The sequence below is a fragment of the Bos javanicus genome, chromosome 25 (assembly GCF_032452875.1).
Source record: "Bos javanicus breed banteng chromosome 25, ARS-OSU_banteng_1.0, whole genome shotgun sequence".
Taxonomy (NCBI): domain Eukaryota; kingdom Metazoa; phylum Chordata; class Mammalia; order Artiodactyla; family Bovidae; genus Bos; species Bos javanicus.
This window is the reverse complement of record NC_083892.1, coordinates 22,784,939-22,805,568: the sequence shown is the minus strand read 5'-3', so window position 1 is coordinate 22,805,568 and position 20,630 is coordinate 22,784,939. Positions and strand designations below refer to the sequence as shown.

The window sequence follows — 20,630 nt, the reverse complement described above, 5'->3', positions numbered from 1 at the left end:
TGAACCCCACGGCGCACGGGCGCGAGCGGCGCATGCGTGGCCGCGGCTCCCAGAGCCCCCCGCGCAGTCCGGGAACAGAGCGGATGAGCCGCCAGCGAGGAATCTGTAGCCTCTACACTGCGAAGCGTCGTTTGGTCCCCGCAGCTCCTCTCCCTTAAGGGGCAGGGCCGCTTCGCGGCTTTCCTCAGCGTGCGGAAGTTTCCTGAGGACGGCCCAGGCCACCTTGAGCCAGAAAAGCCAAACGCTGGCCTCGGATAACGCCGGCCCCTACCAGCCGCCCGCAGCGGCCTGGACGCGCCGCCGTGTCCCGAGCCTTGAACCCGGAGCCGGGAGGGGTTTGCACACCCGGCCCCACCCACTCGGGGCCTCGCCTCCCCGGGCCCCTGACACACCCCCTCCCAGCCCCACTGACGGCCCCCGCCCTCCTGTCCTCGGTCCCCTAGATTTTCTGGTCCTCTAGCCTCGCTGTTTCAGACATTGCACTAAAAGATGAATCTTGAAAAACTACATCGCGAGGACATATATTGTGGCGAGAAGAGGCCGAGTTTTTGGACCTTAAAGTACAAGTTCACCTTTTCAAGGGCCTAGGATATATTTGAGCAATCAGCTTAGGGTACCCTGTTCCTGCTGACACTGCTGTTTTCACCTCCCTTCTTTCCCATACTTCCAAAACCATTAGGCGGCTCTCGGAGGTTTGACTTCTTTGAGTCTCCTTCGAATCAGACGTGAGGTTGACCGGGTTAGAGCATGGCTGCATCCCTGGACCCTCAGACCGACGCGCCCCTGGAGGTTGAAGGATGCCTCATAATGAAGGTGGAAAAGGAGCCCGAGTGGATATCAGAGCCCACTCTGGAAGGATCGGATAGCTCTGAGTCCGAGACCTTTCGCAGATGCTTCAGACAATTCTGTTATGAGGATGTGACTGGACCCCATGAAGCTTTCAGTAAACTCTGGGAACTTTGCTGCCGGTGGCTGAAGCCAGAAATGCGTTCCAAGGAACAGATCCTGGAGCTGCTGGTGATTGAGCAGTTCCTCACCATTTTACCGGAGAAGATTCAGCTGTGGGCACAGAAACAGTGTCCGGAAAGTGGAGAGGAGGCGGTGGCCCTGGTTATACATTTGGAGAAAGAGACTGGAGGACTAAGACAGCAGGTGAGAGAGGTTTTTCCAAATTTTTATGTTTAGCAAGGAGAGGGTGGAAAGGAAAGTGGACAAGAGATGCATTGCAGAAAATGCAAATTACAGAAGGATAAATAGTAATGAAAGACCTTTAAAGGAGATCTACCTAAAAGGGATCAGAATTTCATATCAAATAGGAAGAAAGCTTTGGTTGAATTATTATCTTGCAAATGACACTAAAGATTATGCATCTGAGTATTTGTTTTAAATCTTTGCATAATGTTTCCCCCAAATTTAGAGAGAACAATACATTATGCTTCATAGGATTTGACTTCTGCAGCTTGCTCCTAAAGAGGGCTGTTTTGATCTCTCTCAAAATAAAAAATTTTTTTTAAAAAAGAAAGGACTTCATCAGTTATCCCAGGGCTTCCTGTAATCCTTTAATATTCCAGTCCAGTCTTCTGAAGTGCCGTCAGTGTCATCATCCTTGTCACCCTTCTCCATTTTAATCTCTGATCCTTATTGTCAGTGACTTTGCATGCTCGTCTAATTGTTTTTCAACAGCCCTTTCCCTAACCTCATGAAATCCTGCAAGATTTGCACTTTCACCTGCCAAGGGATTTGCATTTATGTAAAGACCTGTCTATTAGCAAGTTGCTGTGCTGGTCAGAAATAGATACTCAATGTCAAGATTAATTTTCTAAGTTTTCATTTCACTAGTGAATTAGTGTTCTGAGAACTTTCACTTCTCTGTGAACCTAATAGTATCAGAATACTCAGTATTCTGATAATAAGGAGGCTCTGTATTTTACTCTTAACAGACTTTCCCTCTCTGTATATTCCCCCTCTCCGGTTCCCTTCTGCCTAGACTTTTTGGATAGCACAATGGACCCGATGTCCTCAGAGGTCCCATTGGGAATGGAATGAAATTTTCACTCCTTTTCACATCTTCTATCCTTCTTTGATATCTTTCATGGGGGAATTTGGCCCTGATCTGGCCCTCTTTTCCTCCCTTTTTCCATTATGGCATTGACTTTATTACCCAGGTTAGCAGTCCTGTGCATTCGGAGAAGCAAGCCCCCCTTGGAGCAGCCTGGGAGGTGGCAGACTTTCAGCCACAGCCAGTGGAGCCCCAACCCAGAGTGATGTCTCAAGAGGAAGCTGAAAGCCTCCACTCAGGACGCCAGGAGCAGCCGAACCAAAAGAGAGAGCTTCGACCCTTACCCAAAAATGGTAAGAAGAACGTAGTGCATGCCCTATGCAGAGACCGTGGCAGATTTGTTTTGTAGCCCTAACATTCTGACTTGTTCACTGTAGGGCCCTCTCGATACATACTTGAAAATAAATTGAATATTTGGGGAGAAGGACTTCATTAGTTTCAAGAGTTGGGAATATGGGTGACGACTCTTTGCGACCCCATAGACTGTAGCCCACGAGGCTCCTCTGTCCATGGCGATTCTCTCGGCAAGAATACTGGAGTGGGTTGCCATGCCCTCCTCCGGGGAATCTTTCCAGGCCAGGGATCGAACCCAGGTCTCCCACATTTTAGGCAGATTCTTTACCGACTGAGTCACCAGGGAAGTCCAAGTAAAAGGGATCTTAAGATGAAATTTGAGAAAGTTTAAATTGTCCAGACTGGCCTTAAGGTCTCCTAATGTTATTTAAGAGTCTGCATTCTGCAATCAGCTTGTGGGTTTTAGTCCTGCATGTATATGGTTTCTTAGCTGGCTATAAACACCTTGAAAGATTGGAAGAGGTAATGAGATTTATTTTCAAAAGTGACTCACAATAAGGTATCACAGAAGTGACATGTGAGAGGGATAAGACTTCGCAGAGAAGGGACCACTGATGTTCATGTGTGCCCTGGACATGAATAAATCAAGTCAGATACAAGGAAATGAAGACCCATCCTCCCCACCCCCTGCAGCGTAGTATCAGGCTTAAGAGTGGAAAGACCACTGGACCTAGAGCACAGTATAAAAAAGCATGGGTTTATATCCTTTCTCTGCCCTTCTTTCTTTGTGATCTGAGCAAGTAATATTAATTAACCTCTGTATTAATGCATAGAGATTAAGAGATTAGGCTTTAGAAGCAGAAAATCTGGGTCAAAACCTAATTCAGCCATTCTTTATCTGTGTGACCTTGGTCAAGTTGCTAAACTTCTTGAACTTTCCATTCTGTCATCTCTAAAAGGAAGATAGTAAGATTTTAGCATAGATTAAAAGAAGCGTCATAAAAAAAAGAAAAAAAAAAGTCAATGCATAATAGTGCTCAATAAATGTTAGTTTCCTTTCTCCCGCAATGGCATAGTTATTTTTAAACTTTCAAGTCTATCTGATTTACACAATCCCTCATCAAGAGGCAAGATTCACTGCTACGGGCACCACCTCCTTATCTGTCCTGAAATTCATGTTATGATAAAATGCTTTGCAAATATTAATGGTTTCTGGATTCTTCAGTGTTTGTTCATCATCATCAAGTTCCCGTGTTCACAAGGATTAGATGCTGTCAGTTACTTTACCTGGTAAATGTATGGTATTTCTGGGTTTTGCTATTCCAGGATGATAAGGAGTTCCTAAAGTGGGAAAGTTTGTCTGTGGAGGTTCTTACTGGAGGTATGGAGGACAGGAAATTTGAGGGATAAGTATCTCAGAAAGGTGAATGCCTTCTAAAAGATGACATAGGATTTCAACCAGGTGTGCCAAAGGAAATAATATGTTTCCAAGGAATTGGTTCCATTTGGTTTCGTAGAAAGTAGTAAAGCAAGCTTCTGAGTTCTTGGCCACAGTAACATTTATTTTTGAAGTTTTCCTAGATAGTGCTAGGGCAGAAGTTAGACTACAGATTGTCTTATACTATATAAGTTTATTTATTTTTCTTCCACCTTTCTGGGGGCACGTTTGCCTGTAATATTCAATACTGTGTGTCTATATTTGTTAACTTTATAAGGATAATATGTACTCAGAGGGGATGAATTTATGCTAGAGATTGTAAACTGGTAACTCATGTGCCAAGTCAAACTTGTTTCTCAAAGAGTTTGGGGATGGAGGTTTTGTTTGTCTGTAGTTCTCAAGGTTTAAGACTTGAGATTGTACATAAAAATCCAGCTTTCTGACTTATCTTGAAAAACATTAGAAGCTCTGGCTATGGCAGGGCCATAGTCTTTAACAGGGAGGCATCACCCAGAACCAAACACTGGACCTGTGCTCTCCAGTTCCCCACAGTCCTCACCTCCCCCCTTTCATGATGTACTTTACCTGCTTACTTTCTAAAAGCATCTGCATTTGTGAGCCCTGCTCATGGTTTGGAGCATTGTTCTGAACTCATTGAGAAAATGACCGATTTTGTTGGTTTTTTTATACATGCCCATCCATAAAAGGAGAAGCAGATGAGTAAAAGGGCCAGAGCCCACAGCACTAATAGTTTCTTTTCTTCTTACAGCTCGGCCTTCTCCCTGGGTTCCTTCTCCTGCTAATGAATGGAACACCATAGATCAGGAAGTAACAGCCACTCGAGTTCCTGTCGGGTCCCAGGTAAATTGTAACAGTTCTCTCTGGCCTAACTTCCTAGGATATTCAGTAACAATGATTTCTTCAAACCTCTGTACCCACTCCAAGAGACTTTTCCCCCATTACTCCTTTTCCAGAAAAGACTGCACGCAGCCTTCTGAGTAATCAGACTCCTTGCTGGATCCTTTCTCTTATGATTCTTTATAGTACCTTCGCTTCATTTGGCATATAATGTATACTTGGTTCTTTGATTTCAGTTTTTATCTAGGGCTTTCCTGTCCTTCATCCATGATCATTCATCCTTCAGAACCTGTGTGGTTATCTTGGTAGTCATTACTCTTAGTGTGTTACAGGGACCAGTGAAAGATGTCCACATGGCAAGAGGTTTTTCCTACAAAAAGAGTGTGCATCAGATTCCTGCTCACAAAGACCTCTACCGGGATATTAGAAAGGAGAGTGTTGGGAACATGGTCTCCCTGGGTAAGGATTCTATCCCTTTTCAAATAAAAGATGTGAGGATTTCTAGTGTATTCACTTCTACTGATAGTAAAATAGTTATAAAAATGTTATTTTAAGGACCATGGGTTTTCTAGTCATTTCTGTGCTCTAGCATACCATGTTCTCTTACCTCACTCATTCCTTTCTTCCAATTTATATTATAGATTTATGCATATTCTTATAATTTAGTGATTAAAACATTAGAGAGGTTTATAGATGATTGTCATGTTATTTAAATATAAAAGTCACCTACATCCACTAGACTAAAAACTCTATCAAATCACAAGGTATTTTTAGGATTTGTTTTTGTTTAACATACAGTAACCCCAACATTGTGCACAGAGCCTGTCTATGGGTGGTGCCCAGCAAATATTCATTGAATGGATGGAAATCTTATAAATGGAAGAAAAAAAGTGATTTAAATATAATACCCTTGTGAATTATTTAAATAGCACACATTTTTACAAGCACACATAACCACTTGTTAAGTGTAATTTTACAAGCAGACTTTTGAAGAACTGTATCATCTGCTTTAACGGCAGGGATAAATATGCTTCATTCATATGTAAGCTGCAAGTCAAAGATTACTTATGAATAGAATTAAAGGCCTAAAATGTGTACAATACACACTATAGATACTACAGACCTGTGCTGTTTAATAGAGTAGCCACTAGCTACCTGTGGCTATTTAAATTTATAAAATAAATTAAAATCAAATGAAGTTTAAAATTCAGTTTCTCAGTGGCGGTAGCCATATTTAAGTTATTCAGTGATTGTACTGGACAGCATAGTTATAGAACTTCATCACAGAAATTTCTGTTTGACAATACATGTAGACACTAAAGTATAGAGATTACAGAATGGGCCATGTCAAACTGAATGAATGAAGATAAGCCAACAGTTGTTTGTGATCAGAAAGCAATTAAAGCACTTGGAAAAAATTGCCAATTTAAGATGATACCAATGACACACCAGTAACAAAGCACTCTTCCCAAAACACAGGACCCTTGATTTTAACTTTCACTTAGGGCATCCGTGCCTCATTGCTGACCATTCATCCTTCAAAGACTGGTGTGGTTATCTCAGTAGTCATTGCTACTGAGTAATTACAGAGACCAGTGAAAGGTACCCACGTGGCAAGTTGCCCACACGATAGGTGTTTCCTAGTGTTGCCTTGGATCGCACAGCATGCAGACCTAGTAAAATGATGGATTAGAGGCCTTGGTGAAAGCTGCCGTGAGTGGGTTAGAGACCATACTCTGCACCTTCAGCTGTAGCCCAGTGATTCCATGTGTAATAATTATATATGGAAAGGCTCAGGGACACCTGGCACAGTGTTTTATCTTAGACTGTAAACTAAAGGCTCATAAATCTAGCCTGAAAATTTATTTGGGCCTTGCCCAGAGTTGTAACTTAAAATTTGTTCATAAATCTGGATTTCCAGCATCTCTTAAAAAACCTACCATCAGGCACATTCTCACACTGCAGCAGGTGACCAGAGCAAAGTGGAGGAACTTGTGCTGAACGGCCAGGGCTCTCACTCCAGACTGCCTAGTCCTTGTAGATGTTTGAACTTCCATTGTCCATGCCCTTCTCTCATATGAAAATGAAGAACAGATCCTCAGCCCCAGAGTTCTTTCAGCAAGGATTTGATTTAATGCTGCTTCTCTAGGAGGGGCTTCCTTGATAGCTCAGTTGGCAAAGAACCTGCCTACAATGCAGGAGACCCCGGGTTGTTCCTGGTTCGGGAAGATCCCCTGGAGAAGGGCTAGGCTATCCACTCTAGTATTCTTGGGCTTCCCTTGTGCTTCAGCTGGTAAAGAATCTGCCTGCAATGCGGGAGACCTGGGTTCGATCCCTCGGTTGGGAAGATCCGCTGGAGAAGGGAAAGGCTACCCACTCTGTATACTGGCCTGGAGAATTCCATGGATTGTATAGTCCATGGGGTCACAAAAAGTTGGACACGAATGAGTGACTTTCACTTCACTCTCTAGGAAAATTCCATGAAGCTCTTGTGTGTGTTTTCTATAGAGGAAAACTAAATGTTATTATATACCTATTAGACATTAGACAAGTTATAGATGATCACTTATTTAATATTCCTAGCACCTTGTTGGGATTCCCAGGTGGCTCAGTGGTAAAGAATCTGCCTGCCAATGCCACAGGAGACATGGGTTCAGTCCTGGGTCAGAAAGATGCCCTGGAGGAGGAAATGACAACCTATTACAGTATTCTTGCCTGGGAAATCCCATGGACAAAGGAGCCTAGCGGGCTACAGTCAACGGGGTCACAAAGAGTCAGATGCAACTGAGCATGCACACACAGACCTTTGGATAGATGATATTATTCCCTAGGAAACTGAGGCTCGGAGAGATTAAGAAACTTCCCCTTGTCAAAAAGTAAAGTTAAGTTTTGGAGCTAGGATTCAAATTTAAGACATTTTGATCTCCACAGTACTATAAGGTAAAAAATTCAAGTTGCTTTCCTATTATTGCATCTCTTTCCCATTAATTTTGTTAGAGTGTTTCCAAAACTTCATGACTTCTCACCTCCCACAGCCCCAGTGTGTGTGTGTGTGTGTGTGTGTGTGTGTGTGTGTGTGTTGAGTGAGGGAGTGAGGAGATACAGGGAACAGCTGTAAGCACACTTTATAAGTAACAAACACCAGTTCATAGGAGCATGCTGTGAATCTAACAATGTTAGATACTTGAGAGACAGTCAAAGGTAATAAGTGTTTCTTACCCCTAAAGATTTTCCTTTAAGAACTAGCTGGGGAAGGAAGTGGTACATGCATGAGATGTGAAATGGTAGTGTGAGTTAGTAGGTGATTGTGCAGAATAACTCATGCAAGAATCTAGTGTGCACTGTCATGGTTGAGGAAGACTTTAGAAAAAAGACCAACTGGACAAGATCTTTAAAGGATAGCTGTGAACAAGTGGTCCAGGAGAGCATGCTAAGCAGGACCTTGGGGCATGCAGTCATGATCTCTCTAGCCTGAAATGTGTTTGTCTCACTGTAGGAAGCACAGTGTCTGCAGCTAACAAGATAGCCCGGCTGGAGCCCAGAAAGGAGCCATGGACCATAGGTCTGCAGTCCTCTAATAAGAGGACTGTCCTGCAAAGCAACTACATCAAGGAAAAGTCAGTTCATGCTATTCAGATCCCTGCAAGGAAGGCAGGGAAAACATGGAGAGAACAGCAGCAGTGGGGTCTGGAAGATGAAAAAATAGCAGGCGTGCATTGGAGTTATGAGGAAACTAAGACTTTTCTTGCAATTCTCAAAGAGTCTCGCTTTTATGAAACACTTCAGGCTTGTCCCCGAAACAGCCAGGTATATGGTGCTGTGGCTGAATGGTTGCGAGAATGTGGCTTCCTCCGAACACCAGAACAGTGTCGGACCAAGTTCAAAAGTCTGCAGAAGAGTTACCGAAAAGTGAGAAACGGCCACGTGCTAGAACCCTGTGCCTTCTTTGAGGACATGGACGCTTTGTTGAATCCTTCCGCTCATGCTTCATCCATGGATAAGCCAAGGGAGATTCTGTCTCTCCCCAGACTGAAGAGAATTGGCATCAGTGCTAAAGAACAGATCAATCTGGTGGAGGAGGAAGAAGCTGCAGAGGAGTCTGATGGTGATGAAATGGGCATTGAGTTTATCCGGAAGCCTGAGCTTCATGGTGCCCCTGTCATATTTCAAAACCTGAGTGGTAAGAATGGCACTTTTATTCTGGTATGAGAATGGATGATGTGGTCTTGTGGAAAAAGGATAAGACCCCCAGAAGTGACCAAACGCAGGGAGTTCTGACACACACACCTTGCCACTCATCACTGTGATTGGCCACATAACTGAAAGTGCTCCTAGGTGTTCGTTGCTGCCCCCAGTGCAGTCTGAGTAACAGCCATGAAGGATTCTTTTTCAGGTTAGAGCACAGCATGGATTTTGAGTATTTGGAGTCTGTGGAAGGAAAATAAATGGAGTCCAGGGGTACTAAGGATCTAACATTATCTGAGAATTGTTATAGTGCAGTCAGTTGTGTTAGATTATAAAAGTCAGGGGCCCATTATCAAGGACAGCCAGTAAAAGAATGTGTCACCAACAAAAAAAGAATTGAAAAAAATGAAATTCTGAAAGAAGAAAGAGAAAAAGGAATACGAAGTAGATGCAACAAATGGAAAGAATAAAAACAGGATGGTAGATGTGTATCCACATGTCATTAATTATAAATTTAAAGGACAGGTTTTTCAGATATATTTTTAAAAACCTGTATTTACAAGAGATACATCTTTAATATAAAAACACAGAGACATTAAAATTAAAAGGATAGAAAAAGATATTATGCAAAAGGATGATGTTGAAATTTGGGGACTGGGAAATGCAGAACTAAACCACCAGTTGACAATCATTGTATGACAGTTGACTTACCATATAACTACTTAGAACTCAATTTTCTGTCTTTAAAATACGGCTTAAATTATAAGCATAGTTGTTAGTGTTAAATGAAATAATATGGATGAAGGCATTCTGCAGATGCTAAAATGCAATAGAACATTGCCTGATGTCACAGTTATTAGTACCACCTTATGAAAAAAATGATAGTTTCTTAGATAGAACGGAAAAATAAACCAGACTAGAAGAGCTGAGACTGTAACCATTATTGTACGTATTCAAAAGAAACAAATCTCAGGAAAAAGATGGGAAAATGTATTACACATGTACAGGTAGTCACCATTCTGGAGATCCATAAACATGAGGCTCAGACAGTTTCAAATTTGGGAATCCAGTGAGACTGAAGGGAACCAGTGAGGCAGAGGATAGAAAAGACTTTCCTACTACAGATTACAACACCCCAAAAGCATGTTTAACTATATTCAAATATACTCTTAAAACTTTAATTCTGCTATAAAAGTAGGACATCTGCTTGTCTTATAGATCATTTCATCTCTTGAAGTAGAGGACTCAGTAACATCAAAAACTACTCTGGATATAGTTCTGCTCTTCAAAGAAGATGGGTTAAAGAGGTGATAGCAACTCTCATGCTGTTGGGTGTCTTAGTCCATTATTCCTAAAAATTTTTAAAAGGCAGGCAGCTGAGTCCTTAATAACCATAGCAACGGCAGATTTAGGGGCTGCATTTTTATTCTGCCAGATAAACTTTGAGATCAGTATATCAACTTTAAAATCCTTTTGGGTTTTTTTACTAAATAGATTCAAGAATTGATATCTGTACAGTTTGAGTCTTCCTACCCAGAAGTATAGTATCTCTCCATTCTTTCTAATTCTTTTATGTCTTTCAATATAATATTATAGAATTTTTATACAGATCCTCTCCTTTCTTGCAAACCTTATTCCAAGACATATCATTGTTCCAGGGAATGGGATTTGTTTTCCTGTACTTCTTAGATTTTGTAATGTATGAAGGCTACAGACAACTTATATCTTTGAACTTTACCCTTGAATGGCTGCAGACACCTTGTATCTTTGAACTTTATCCTTGAATGGCAGGTGTGCACTGGGGCTACGAGGAAACCAAGACTTTCCTTGACATACTCCATGAGACTCGGTTTTACGAAGCACTGCAAGCCTGTCATCGGAAGAGCAAGTTGTATGGGGCCGTGGCTGAGCAGCTGCGAGAGTGTGGCTTCCTCCGAACTCCGGAACAGTGCCGGACCAAGTTCAAAAGCCTTCAGAAGAGCTACCGCAAAGTGAAAAATGGTCACGTGCTAGAGTCCTGCGCATTCTACAAGGAGATGGATGCTCTGATTAACTCTCGGGCATCTGCTGCTCCCACCAGCTCCCCAGAAGAAGCCCCGTCACCCTCAGTTCAAGAAAGAGAGGACATGGAAATCGAACCCCAGGAACCTACAGTCTGGGAACCTGAGGAGGACTCCCAGGAGGTGCTTGTTGAAGACTCTGGCAGTGAGAGAATGAGTGAGGAGGAAATCATGCAAGAACCAGAATTCCAGGGACCTCCATGTTTACTGCAAAGCCCAAGCGGTAAGGATCATTGGGGCTCTGGGGTAAAGGAGGAGTCAGTGGGATTACTGACAAATTAGGAGAGCTGGCACATCACATGTGCATGTATGTTCATTAAACAGTATTTGTGTGTCCTGTGCCATTTGAGGAGAAGAGTAAAGTAGCAGTGAATAAAACAGAGTCCCTGTACTCATGGTGCTTCTGTTCAAGGGCAGAGCTTACATTTTCGTGATTTAGTCTTTGGGATCTCAGCCTTGGTTTTTGTGTGTCGGGGGCAGATAATGTTTTATATCTCCTAGAAATACTGTTGGGAAGAACTTGGAATTATATATGAGAAAAACTCAGGTCAAGGAGACATGTTGGTAAGCTCAGAGCAGAAATTTCTGTTATGTGTGATATGCACAAGAAAAAGGCAGAGACAGAAAGACTTTATTCTGGTTTTGAGCTCCACCTGCGGGTGTCCCACCAACCACTGGATGCCCTCACAGGCATCTCACCAGCAGCCCAGCCTTAAAAGTTTCAAAAGGAATATCAACACCTTCCTTCCCACACCGTGGCTCTTCCTGGTGCCCTCCCATAGCACATCCGACCTGGAAAGCTAGGGATGTTTTTTGATGCCTTCTCTTTTGTTTACATCCAGGCAGATGACATATTTTCTCAACTGTTGGGGAATTTGCATCTGCCCCCTCTTTAGTTGCCATAACCACTAGTTTAACATTTCTCTGTCTCTTGCCTAAACTATTGTAAAAGTCCCCAAACCAGTTTTCCTCATTAGACTTGTCTTAAGCTTCCACAGCCATCCTTAATCTGAGCTTGTCTTTTTAGCCTTACCTGTCATTATTTTCCTTCCTATACTCTATGCTGATTCAAAACAAACGTTTGAAAAGAGAGTTCACACACATGCTCTTTGGTGGTATTTTTATGAGAATTTGTAGTAAGCAAGATGAAATTGTTGATTCTGGAACTGCTGAGTTGATAACTTTGGAAACAAAGTCCTTCTGTACCATCTCTGGTGAACCTTGTATTTTAAGATGAGCTCCAGACCTGTCACCAAATTACCAGGCTCTGTGTAAGCCAACTGCTAGGCTGTAACTTCCTCCAAGGCCCAGATGGACCCAATCAGAACACTTCCAAAGATGACGTGATTAGGGCTTCTCACGTAAGTCAGTGGATTCACTGATGGCTGTCCATGGGACTGAAAGAAAGTAAGGCCCAGTGAATCAGAAAAGAGTCCCCCTTGCCTGAGGTCAGTGAAGCACACAGAGGCCTTAAGGTACAGGGACTGTCAGCTGTATTATTTATATTAACCCAGAACTGGTCTGAAATTTTGATTGTCTTCTTTTTTTCAGATTTTGAAATTGAAAGTAGTATCAAGGAAGATGCAACACAGGTGATCTGTAAGGACATGGAGCAGCATAGGGCATTCATAGAAAAGTCTAAAAGGGTCATTTCCCAGAATGTTGATCCAGGTAAATATTGTAAAAGAGATTGTGTCTCAGGAAGACAGTGGGAAAACCTTCACGGAATCCGACAGGGAAAACTGATGCCTCAGCCTCGAGATTTGGGGAAAGCCGTAGTGCATCAGAGGCCTCTCGTGGGGAAGAGGCCCTTCCGGCTCCTCAGATACGGAGAAAGCTTTGGAAGGAGTGCGCGACTCATGTGCCGCATGACCCACCAAAAGGAAAACCCTTCTAAGTGTAGTGTCTGTGGGAAGTGCTTCGGTAGAAGCAGGAGTCTAGTCCGACACCAAAGAATCCACACGGGAGAAAAACCTTTCAAATGTCTCGACTGCGGGAAAAGCTTTAACGACTCCTCCAACTTTGGTGCCCACCAGAGAATTCACACAGGAGAGAAACCCTACAGATGTGGAGAGTGTGGGAAATGCTTCAGCCAGAGCTCAAGTCTCATTATACACCAGAGAACCCACACCGGAGAGAAGCCCTACCAGTGCGGAGACTGCGGGAGGAGCTTCACCAACAGTTCGCACTTCAGCGCCCACCGGAGAGTCCACACCGGCGAGAATCCCTACAAGTGTGTGGACTGTGAGAAAAGTTTCAATAACTGCACGCGATTTCGCGAGCACCGGCGAGTGCACAGCGGGGAGAAGCCCTACGGGTGCAGCCAGTGTGGCAGACGTTTCAGCAAGAGTTCTGTGCTCACCAAACATCGGGAGGCTCATGTGAGAGAAAAGCTGCTGCCGCCCCCACCAGCATTCTGCTCCCCGGAGAACCCCCTCAAGGGCAAGACTGATGACTTCAGGCAGACTTTATGATGATGAGCTCTTCTCTTCCTAAACGTCCCCTTAGCCATTTTACCCTGATCTCACTCTCAGAAGCAGTCTTTTCTTAGCTAGAAAGAGTCATTGCCAAGATAAGCTTGAGAATATAAATAAGCTAAAGGCTTGGATCCTGTTCTCACCTCTGCCTCTTACTTGATTAGTCTGTTCCTCTCCTTCTATGTGTCTCAACCTTTTCCCTTTAATAAAGTAAAGAAGATACAGGGTCTGAATGCAGAGGGAAATTCTCTTCAGTATGTCGAGGCCACTGCCATGGGATCACTAAACCCAGCAACATCCAGAATCCTTCAGCGCAGGGGAGAGTTGTTGCCAAGGAGATGAAAAATGTTCAAAGTCGTTTTCATTATCTGCCATGTGTGATCCCGGATGCAACTCAATCACAGTTTCCTGTTTGGGTAGAAATTTCGGGAGCCTGATAAGAACCACATTGGATCTGTCTTGGGTTTGAAGGTATTCACAAAAGGAGATTGAAGATTTTTTCGTTCCCTTCAGGAGTCTGTTGCAGTGTACCTTTTTTGTGTCAAGAAGTTGATCTAAAGAGCTCGGGTAGTGTTTCTGTATTGTCACTGAAACAATGCCCTGCCCTCCATAGAGACAGGGCACAACTGATCACCCATTGTCCTTTGTAGACTAACCCTCTCTGTACCTGAAGACTGACATGCCCTTGGCTGTTGCCTCTCCAGCCCAGGAGTAATGCAATTCCCTTTACTGTTTCTTGTAAGTCCTATACTTACCTCTTCATTGTTCTGGGTGCCCTTGTCTGACTCTTCTGAACTACCATGCCTTCCTCAGACTGAGTAGCATGCATGCTCCTGGTGTGTCTCATTAAAGTGGAATTCAGACACTTTCCAGTTCTGAATGTGCAACTGCTCTGGTTTTTATCTAGAATATGACTGATAGGTGGCAAATTTTCTGCCTCCCAACCCCACATTTAGATATAATGTTATATAATTTTAGATAGTTTTTTAAAACTCTGAGGAGCCAGGGAAGAAGTGAGTTAGAGACCTGAAACATTCACTGTTTCAAAGACCAGTTGGACTCCTTAACCCTGCTTTAGATCAGGTAGTCGCCTTGGTCCAGACCAGCACCCCAGGGCAGTTTGTTAAGTATACCGTTGTCTTTTTTTGAGGCCAGCTCTTGTTCATGTGGTCATAAACCTCTCTGTAGAGCCGAGTAATTTGTACAACTCTACAGCTCACTGAGTGAAGGTGGAAATACTTTCTGACACTTCCAGCCCAGAACACTTTCTGTTTTCCATACTTAACCTGTTGGTCTGAAAAGTCTCCTTGACACTCCCCAGCACTGACCCAATAACTACTGAAGGAAGGGTTCAGATGGGGAGATAGTTCACTTACGGATGTTGCAGATAAACACCTGGGATTTGTCATCCAAAGCTGTTACTTCGGGATGCGACCAGTGGCATTTATACCCTTAAGATGACCGTGACCTCAGGGGACTTTGCTTTGGGAAAGGAGAAGTCACAAGTTTAGTGGAAAAATAACCAGAGTCAAGGCTGTGTGTAGATCATTTTTTCACTTTTCTCCTTTCCTTTGTCAGATGCTGTCTTATTAGAAGACATCTGAGTATGTTTGAATTTTCTGAAACTTATCCAAGAAGGTACCAAGGAGGATATAGGCAGGAAGGAAGGAAATCCAACCTATGGTGTCAGAATAGGCTGTGGCCTGTTGGAAGGCAGGTGACTCAGGTAAACGTTGATAAATGTTTCTTTCTGACATTCGTTAGGAGCGTTACGATTGTTCACATCTCACTAGGTTGATTTCCGCTGCGTTGTCCAAATTATAAATCCCTAATAGTTAAGTGAAGTTTCACGTCACTAGTGTGCCCAGCACAGAGAGGTGTGTGTGGTGCCCGTGGGTGTGTGCTTGTATTGTGTAGATGTTCTGGAATCCCTGCTCTAGAGAAGATGCACATTAATAGAGTCACCACTTAGTAATAGGTACCCAGGGTTGATCATTATATCAAAGCATGATTCAGGAAAGTAGATGATTACTATAAATATTAATTAAGCACGGTTATGTGTAAGGCTATGTTCCTAGGCACAGTGAGGGATATAGAAATGAAAAAAGGCTTGGTGTCTGTGCTCAAGAAACGTGCAACATGGTGAACGAACTATTGCAGCAAAAGATAATGCCAATTACATTCATGTCCGTTATGGAACATTATTTGTTCATTAATGAAAGAGCCACCTTCTCTTGCAGAAGAGTTTTTCTCAATGCCTAAAATCATATTCTCTACCTCTGTCTCTTAAATTTCCCCAGTGGCCAGAAAGGCTCAGGAACCATTCCTTCTCCAGGTGGAATAATCCAATTCTGTCTGTCATGTCTGGGATCATGCCGAGGTGGAATTTGGGTCCCCTTACCTATTCTCAGTTGTAAGTGGGCATTTGGACTTGTATTAAATTAACTGAATGAACTTTGCTTCTTTGGAAGGAGACAGTCCTGCCCACCATCTTAGACCAAGGCTGTTTGTATTTTGTCTTTTTTCAGGTGGACATGAAAGTCAAAAGTGAAGTCACACTCTGATTACTGTGTCTCATATCACATAACATTGCCTTCATGACAATCCATACAAGTTTTTCCCCTAAGTTTCAGTAGCAGGGAAAGCTCTGATCCTAAAGCAAAAACAATGTTACCTTACAAACACTGTGACTTTTTTTTTTTTTTTTAGCAACTTACTACTATTCTTTCTTTGTTCTGGCTGCTGGAACAAAGAAACTTACAAAAACAGAACTTTTAAGTCACCTCAGCCAACCACTTAAACATGTATTTACTTAATCCTGTCTTACATCTTTGTACCCCATATCCTATTTTTTTTAAGTGTACATAAGTAGTCATTTTATTCTCTGACTTCTTAACCAAGACCCTTTGGAGCCTGGCTGTATCCCTGCCTGCGCTTACTGTGTTACTCCCACAAACACCCTAATTCTTACTGGCATTTTTATTACACATACAACCTACTTTATTCATCTGGAAGGAAACGTTTTTTTTTTAAGAGGAAAACTTCACAGTATGCTTAAAACAGCTCAGGGCAGCCTGCCACCTAGAATGAGCATTAGACCAGAAGCTGTAAGACAGGTTTCATTCTTGTCACTACCACTTTCTGAGTGTTGTTGGACAAACCAGTCTCTCTCTGGGCCTGAGTTCCTTATCTGAAGAGAAGTTGAGCATGATTGCCAAGACCACTCCAGCTCCTATGAGGCTGTGGGGCATCAGAAGAGAGAAGTTATAAGACCAGGCCGCCACCCTGGCTCGCCACCGCAGGGAGCGTTCAGGCCATACTAAATCCATCCCATGAGCCCATCCCATACTTCAGCAAGAGGTTGCTGTGAGCAGTCCAGGAGCATGCTCAGTGAGGAGAAGGGACAAATCACTCATGTTCAACAGCAGGCGACAGACAGTGGTAGGTAGCTGCAGTGAAGAAAGCCAATTTGGGGACCCTGGTGCCCCATGACAGACAAGCCTCAACTCTGAGGGAGCCGGGGACACCCCAAGTGCAATGCTAAGCCCTTACCTCTGAATGCATTCCTAGTATAAATGTATGTCCACTCATTGTTTTGTGTGAATGTTCACTTAGATGTCTTCTTGAAAACTTGTATGTGAAATAAATGTCTAAATAAATGACTCGCATTGGTTTTTGCTATAATTTGAAGGCTGTCTTCATTAAGGAAAAAGAGAACTTACTCAAAGGTAATAAAAGCTGATTCTCACAGCTATGGAGAATCTCAGTCTCTTTTCCGGTCCACTGTTCTGCCCCGCAGCTGGCAGGGGTCTCGTGTGAGCCCACAGCTATTCCCCTGCAGCAGTCCTCTGACAGCCATCACTGCCACTGTCGTAGAAGATGCTTGGCTCTAATTCCAGAGTAGGTTAGCCTACTAGATGAGATTAGTAGAGGCGCACACTGGGTGTATGCTCGGTGGGGCACTCACTCAGCCTATCCTGGTGGAACCCGTCAACGTGATTCCCCCAGACAGTGCTGCTTTTGCTTCACTGTTTGACTTAAAGAGTTCCAGTGGCTTCCACTTAGCCCTCCTTCCCATAGCAGCTCCAACTCCATAGGTCACAGAGTCAATGTAGAGATTTTGCCACTTGTTGAGGATGTTTTTCCAACTATACTCTTAGAAACTGAGAAGAACTGCAGGGTGAATTTCGAGCCAGCTCACCTAAATATGAGGTGGATTCCAGACAAAGAATCTCTCCCGTCTAGACCTTATAAGCAGCCGACTGCAATAGCACCCACCCAAGGTTCTCGAGAGTGATAACTGCTCAGGGTCAGTACCTGAGAGTCCCTGTACATTTTCTATACTTTCCTTGAGCAAATGACCATGACCTTTTTGGAGGAAACAAAGGCTCAGAATATTCATGTTAGAGTTCTTCCACAAGATTATCTGATCTTCCATTTCTCTATGGAGATTTAGGTCTGTGAACTGACTCACAGAGTTAGTTAGATGAGAGATTTTAAATCTCAGGCATCAGGAGGTAGCGGGTATGGGAAGCATTCTTTGATGGTCCAGTGGTTAAGAATCCACCTTGCAATGCAGGAGACACTAGTTTGATCTTTGGAAAGATCCCACCTGCCATGACAACTAAGCCCACGCACCCTAGAGCCTGTGCTCTGCAACATCAGAAGTCACCACAATGAGAACCTGTGCACTGCAACTGAAGAGAGCAGCCTCCACTCACCATGACTAGAGAAAGCTCATGTGCAGCAACAAAGACCAAGTGCAGCCAAGATATATTTTTTTTTAATCTCTAAGGGGAAAAAAGATCTATCTTAAGGCTACAAATGTTCAATTCCTACAAGTACCAGTTAAGACAATTAGATTTCAAAGGAAGAAGAATGAATCCTTTGTGTTTCAAACACCAAAAGGAACACAGCTAATCACAACCTCCAAACCCCATGATGGGTGCAGGGATTTGGAAAGGAGGCAGTGGTTTGGGGCCCAAGACTGGCAAACTGCCTACCCTGCTCTGAGGTGGTAGATGCCATGGCAGTGTGGGAGTAGAGGCGACGGGGAGCAGGCTTGGAAGGCCAGCCTCAGGAATTGGTTGGGTACATGCACATGGAGCCGTGGGACAGGCAGGTGTGCTTGCGACCCCTCTTGCTAGAGATCACCCCAGCCGAGACAAGCATGACTCAGCCGAAGAACGTGCCGTCTCTGAGGACCGCTGCCAACAGCCCCATGTGGTAGACAGACGAATGGCAGCCGCAGAGGGCGCACAGTAGGGCGTTAGGACCTGAAGATCATGGAAAGAGGGATGGGTAAAGCAGATGTGGTCTATTTATGCAATGGAATATTAGCCATAAAAAAGGATGAAATAATGCCATTTGTGGCAACCTAGAGATTATCATATGAAGTAAACCAAAATCAAATAGGTGGTATAACTTATATGTGGAATCTAAAAAAACTGATACAAATGAATTTATTTCCAAAACAAACTCACAGACACAGAAAACAGGATTACCAAAAGGAAAGGGTGTAAGGAGGGGTAAATTAGGAGTTTGGGATTAACAGATATACACTAAATGTAAGATAGATAACAACAGCCTACTGTGTAGCACAAGAAACTATATTCAATATCTTTTAATAACCTAAAATGGAAAAGATGCTGAAAAAGAATATCTGAAATCACTTTGTTGTGTGCTTGAAACTAACATAACATTGTACCTCAACTATAATAATAATTTTTTTTAATTTTAAAAAGTTAGGACATGAAAGTAGATTGGCATACTTCCCTTTTGGATTGCTTAAACTCAGAGTTCTTGGACAATCTTCCGAGGGTAAGATGCAAGAACATAATACTAGGCCCCTCAACAACATAGCATGTGAGGACTCGGGCCAATCCTGGCAGAAGGAAAAGAAGCAGTACTTATGCTTCCTGCAGTAGAAAGAAACACTAGAGAATGTGTCCAAAATCCTGGATTCTAATTGAGTTCTGCCTTTAGATCACTGTGTGATTATAGTCAAATTATTTAGTTAGCCTCTCTGGGTTTAGGGGTTGGACAGCATGAGTGGTTCCCAACATTTTCCCCTCAAGAGGTCCAAAGGTCCTTATGTGAAGGTAACTGAGAAAATACATGTGGTGCAAAGTCCATTCAGAATCTCCTTGTCAGAGATCCACCCCCTTGCCATGATTCTGATACCTGCAAGTTTCAAAACCTTTGATTAGATGACCATAAATATAAAACCACCACACTGTCCACTTACAGTTTTGAGGCAGTGTACTAATGCTTTATAAACATCTTATTTATTCTCAAAAGCATGCTGAAGGAGGTTTTCCATTGTACAGGTAAGGAAGTTGAGACTGAGAGAAATTCAATGCTTTCTTCAAACGTATACAGCAGACAAGCAGTTCTCAGACAAGTTCTGAAATTTAAACCTGGATCTTTCTTAAAATCCAAACTCGTAGCAACTGCATTTTACTGCTGTCATAGAGTTTCAAGCTCCAGCATCCTCAAATTCTGTGACCTCATTGTTCCTGAGAAAATGAGAGGTGGGGTAGAGGTAAACAGGTGATCTGTTTCAATTGTTTGGATTTGACTTAGAAAAACATCTACTTCTGCTTCACTGACTACACTAAAGTCTTTGACTGTGTGGATCACAACAAACTGGAAAATTCTTAAAAAGATAGAAATACCAGACCACCTTACCTGTCTCCTTGAGAAACCTGTATGCAGGTCAAGAAGCAACAGTTAGACCCAGACATGGAACAATGGACTGGTTTAAAATTGGGAAAGGAGTATATCAAGGCTGTACATTGTCACCCTGTTTATTTAACTTCTGTACAGAGTACATCATGCAAAATGCTGGGCTGGATGAATCACAAGCTGGAATCAAGATTGTTGAGAGAAATATCAACAACCTCAGATACGCAGATGATGGACTCTAAAGGCAGAAAGTGAAGAGGAACTAAACAGCCTCTTGATGAGGGTGAAAGAGGAGAGTGAAAAAGCTGGCTTAAAACTCAACATTCAGAAAACTAAGATCATAACATCTGGTCCCATCACTTCATGGCAAATAGATGGGGGAAAAGTGGAAACAGTGGCAGATTTTATTTTCTTGGCCTCCAAAATCACTGCAGACAGTGACTGTAGCCACTAAATGAAAAGACGTTTGCTCCTTGGAAGAAAAGCTATGACAAATCTAGACAGCATATTAAAAAGCAGAGACACCACTTTACCCACAAAGGTTCGTATAAGTCAAAGTTATGGTTTTTCCA

General features: G+C 43.0%; 1 protein-coding gene across 1 annotated transcript; it reads left to right on the top strand.

The window, feature by feature from the left end:
• The first annotated feature begins 54 nt into the window (after window positions 1-54).
• On the top strand, window positions 55-17,033 carry ZKSCAN2 (zinc finger with KRAB and SCAN domains 2). The gene is made up of 7 exons (XM_061401472.1): window positions 55-1,152; window positions 2,166-2,352; window positions 4,561-4,652; window positions 4,982-5,108; window positions 8,146-8,829; window positions 10,626-11,117; window positions 12,446-17,033. Exons 1-7 carry the CDS (start codon window positions 748-750, stop codon window positions 13,366-13,368), a joined length of 2,910 nt encoding a protein of 969 aa, XP_061257456.1. The 5' UTR covers window positions 55-747; the 3' UTR covers window positions 13,369-17,033.
• The last annotated feature ends 3,597 nt before the right edge of the window (window positions 17,034-20,630 follow it).

Excerpts from the sequence above, each read along its gene's own strand:
- ZKSCAN2 (XM_061401472.1), top strand. The coding sequence starts at position 748 with ATGGCTGCATCCCTGGACCCTCAGACCGACGCGCCCCTGGAGGTTGAA. Across the intron at positions 5,109-8,145 it reads TGGGAACATGGTCTCCCTGG|GAAGCACAGTGTCTGCAGCT; the intron begins GTAAGGATTCTA and ends GTCTCACTGTAG. Across the intron at positions 11,118-12,445 it reads TTTACTGCAAAGCCCAAGCG|ATTTTGAAATTGAAAGTAGT; the intron begins GTAAGGATCATT and ends TCTTTTTTTCAG.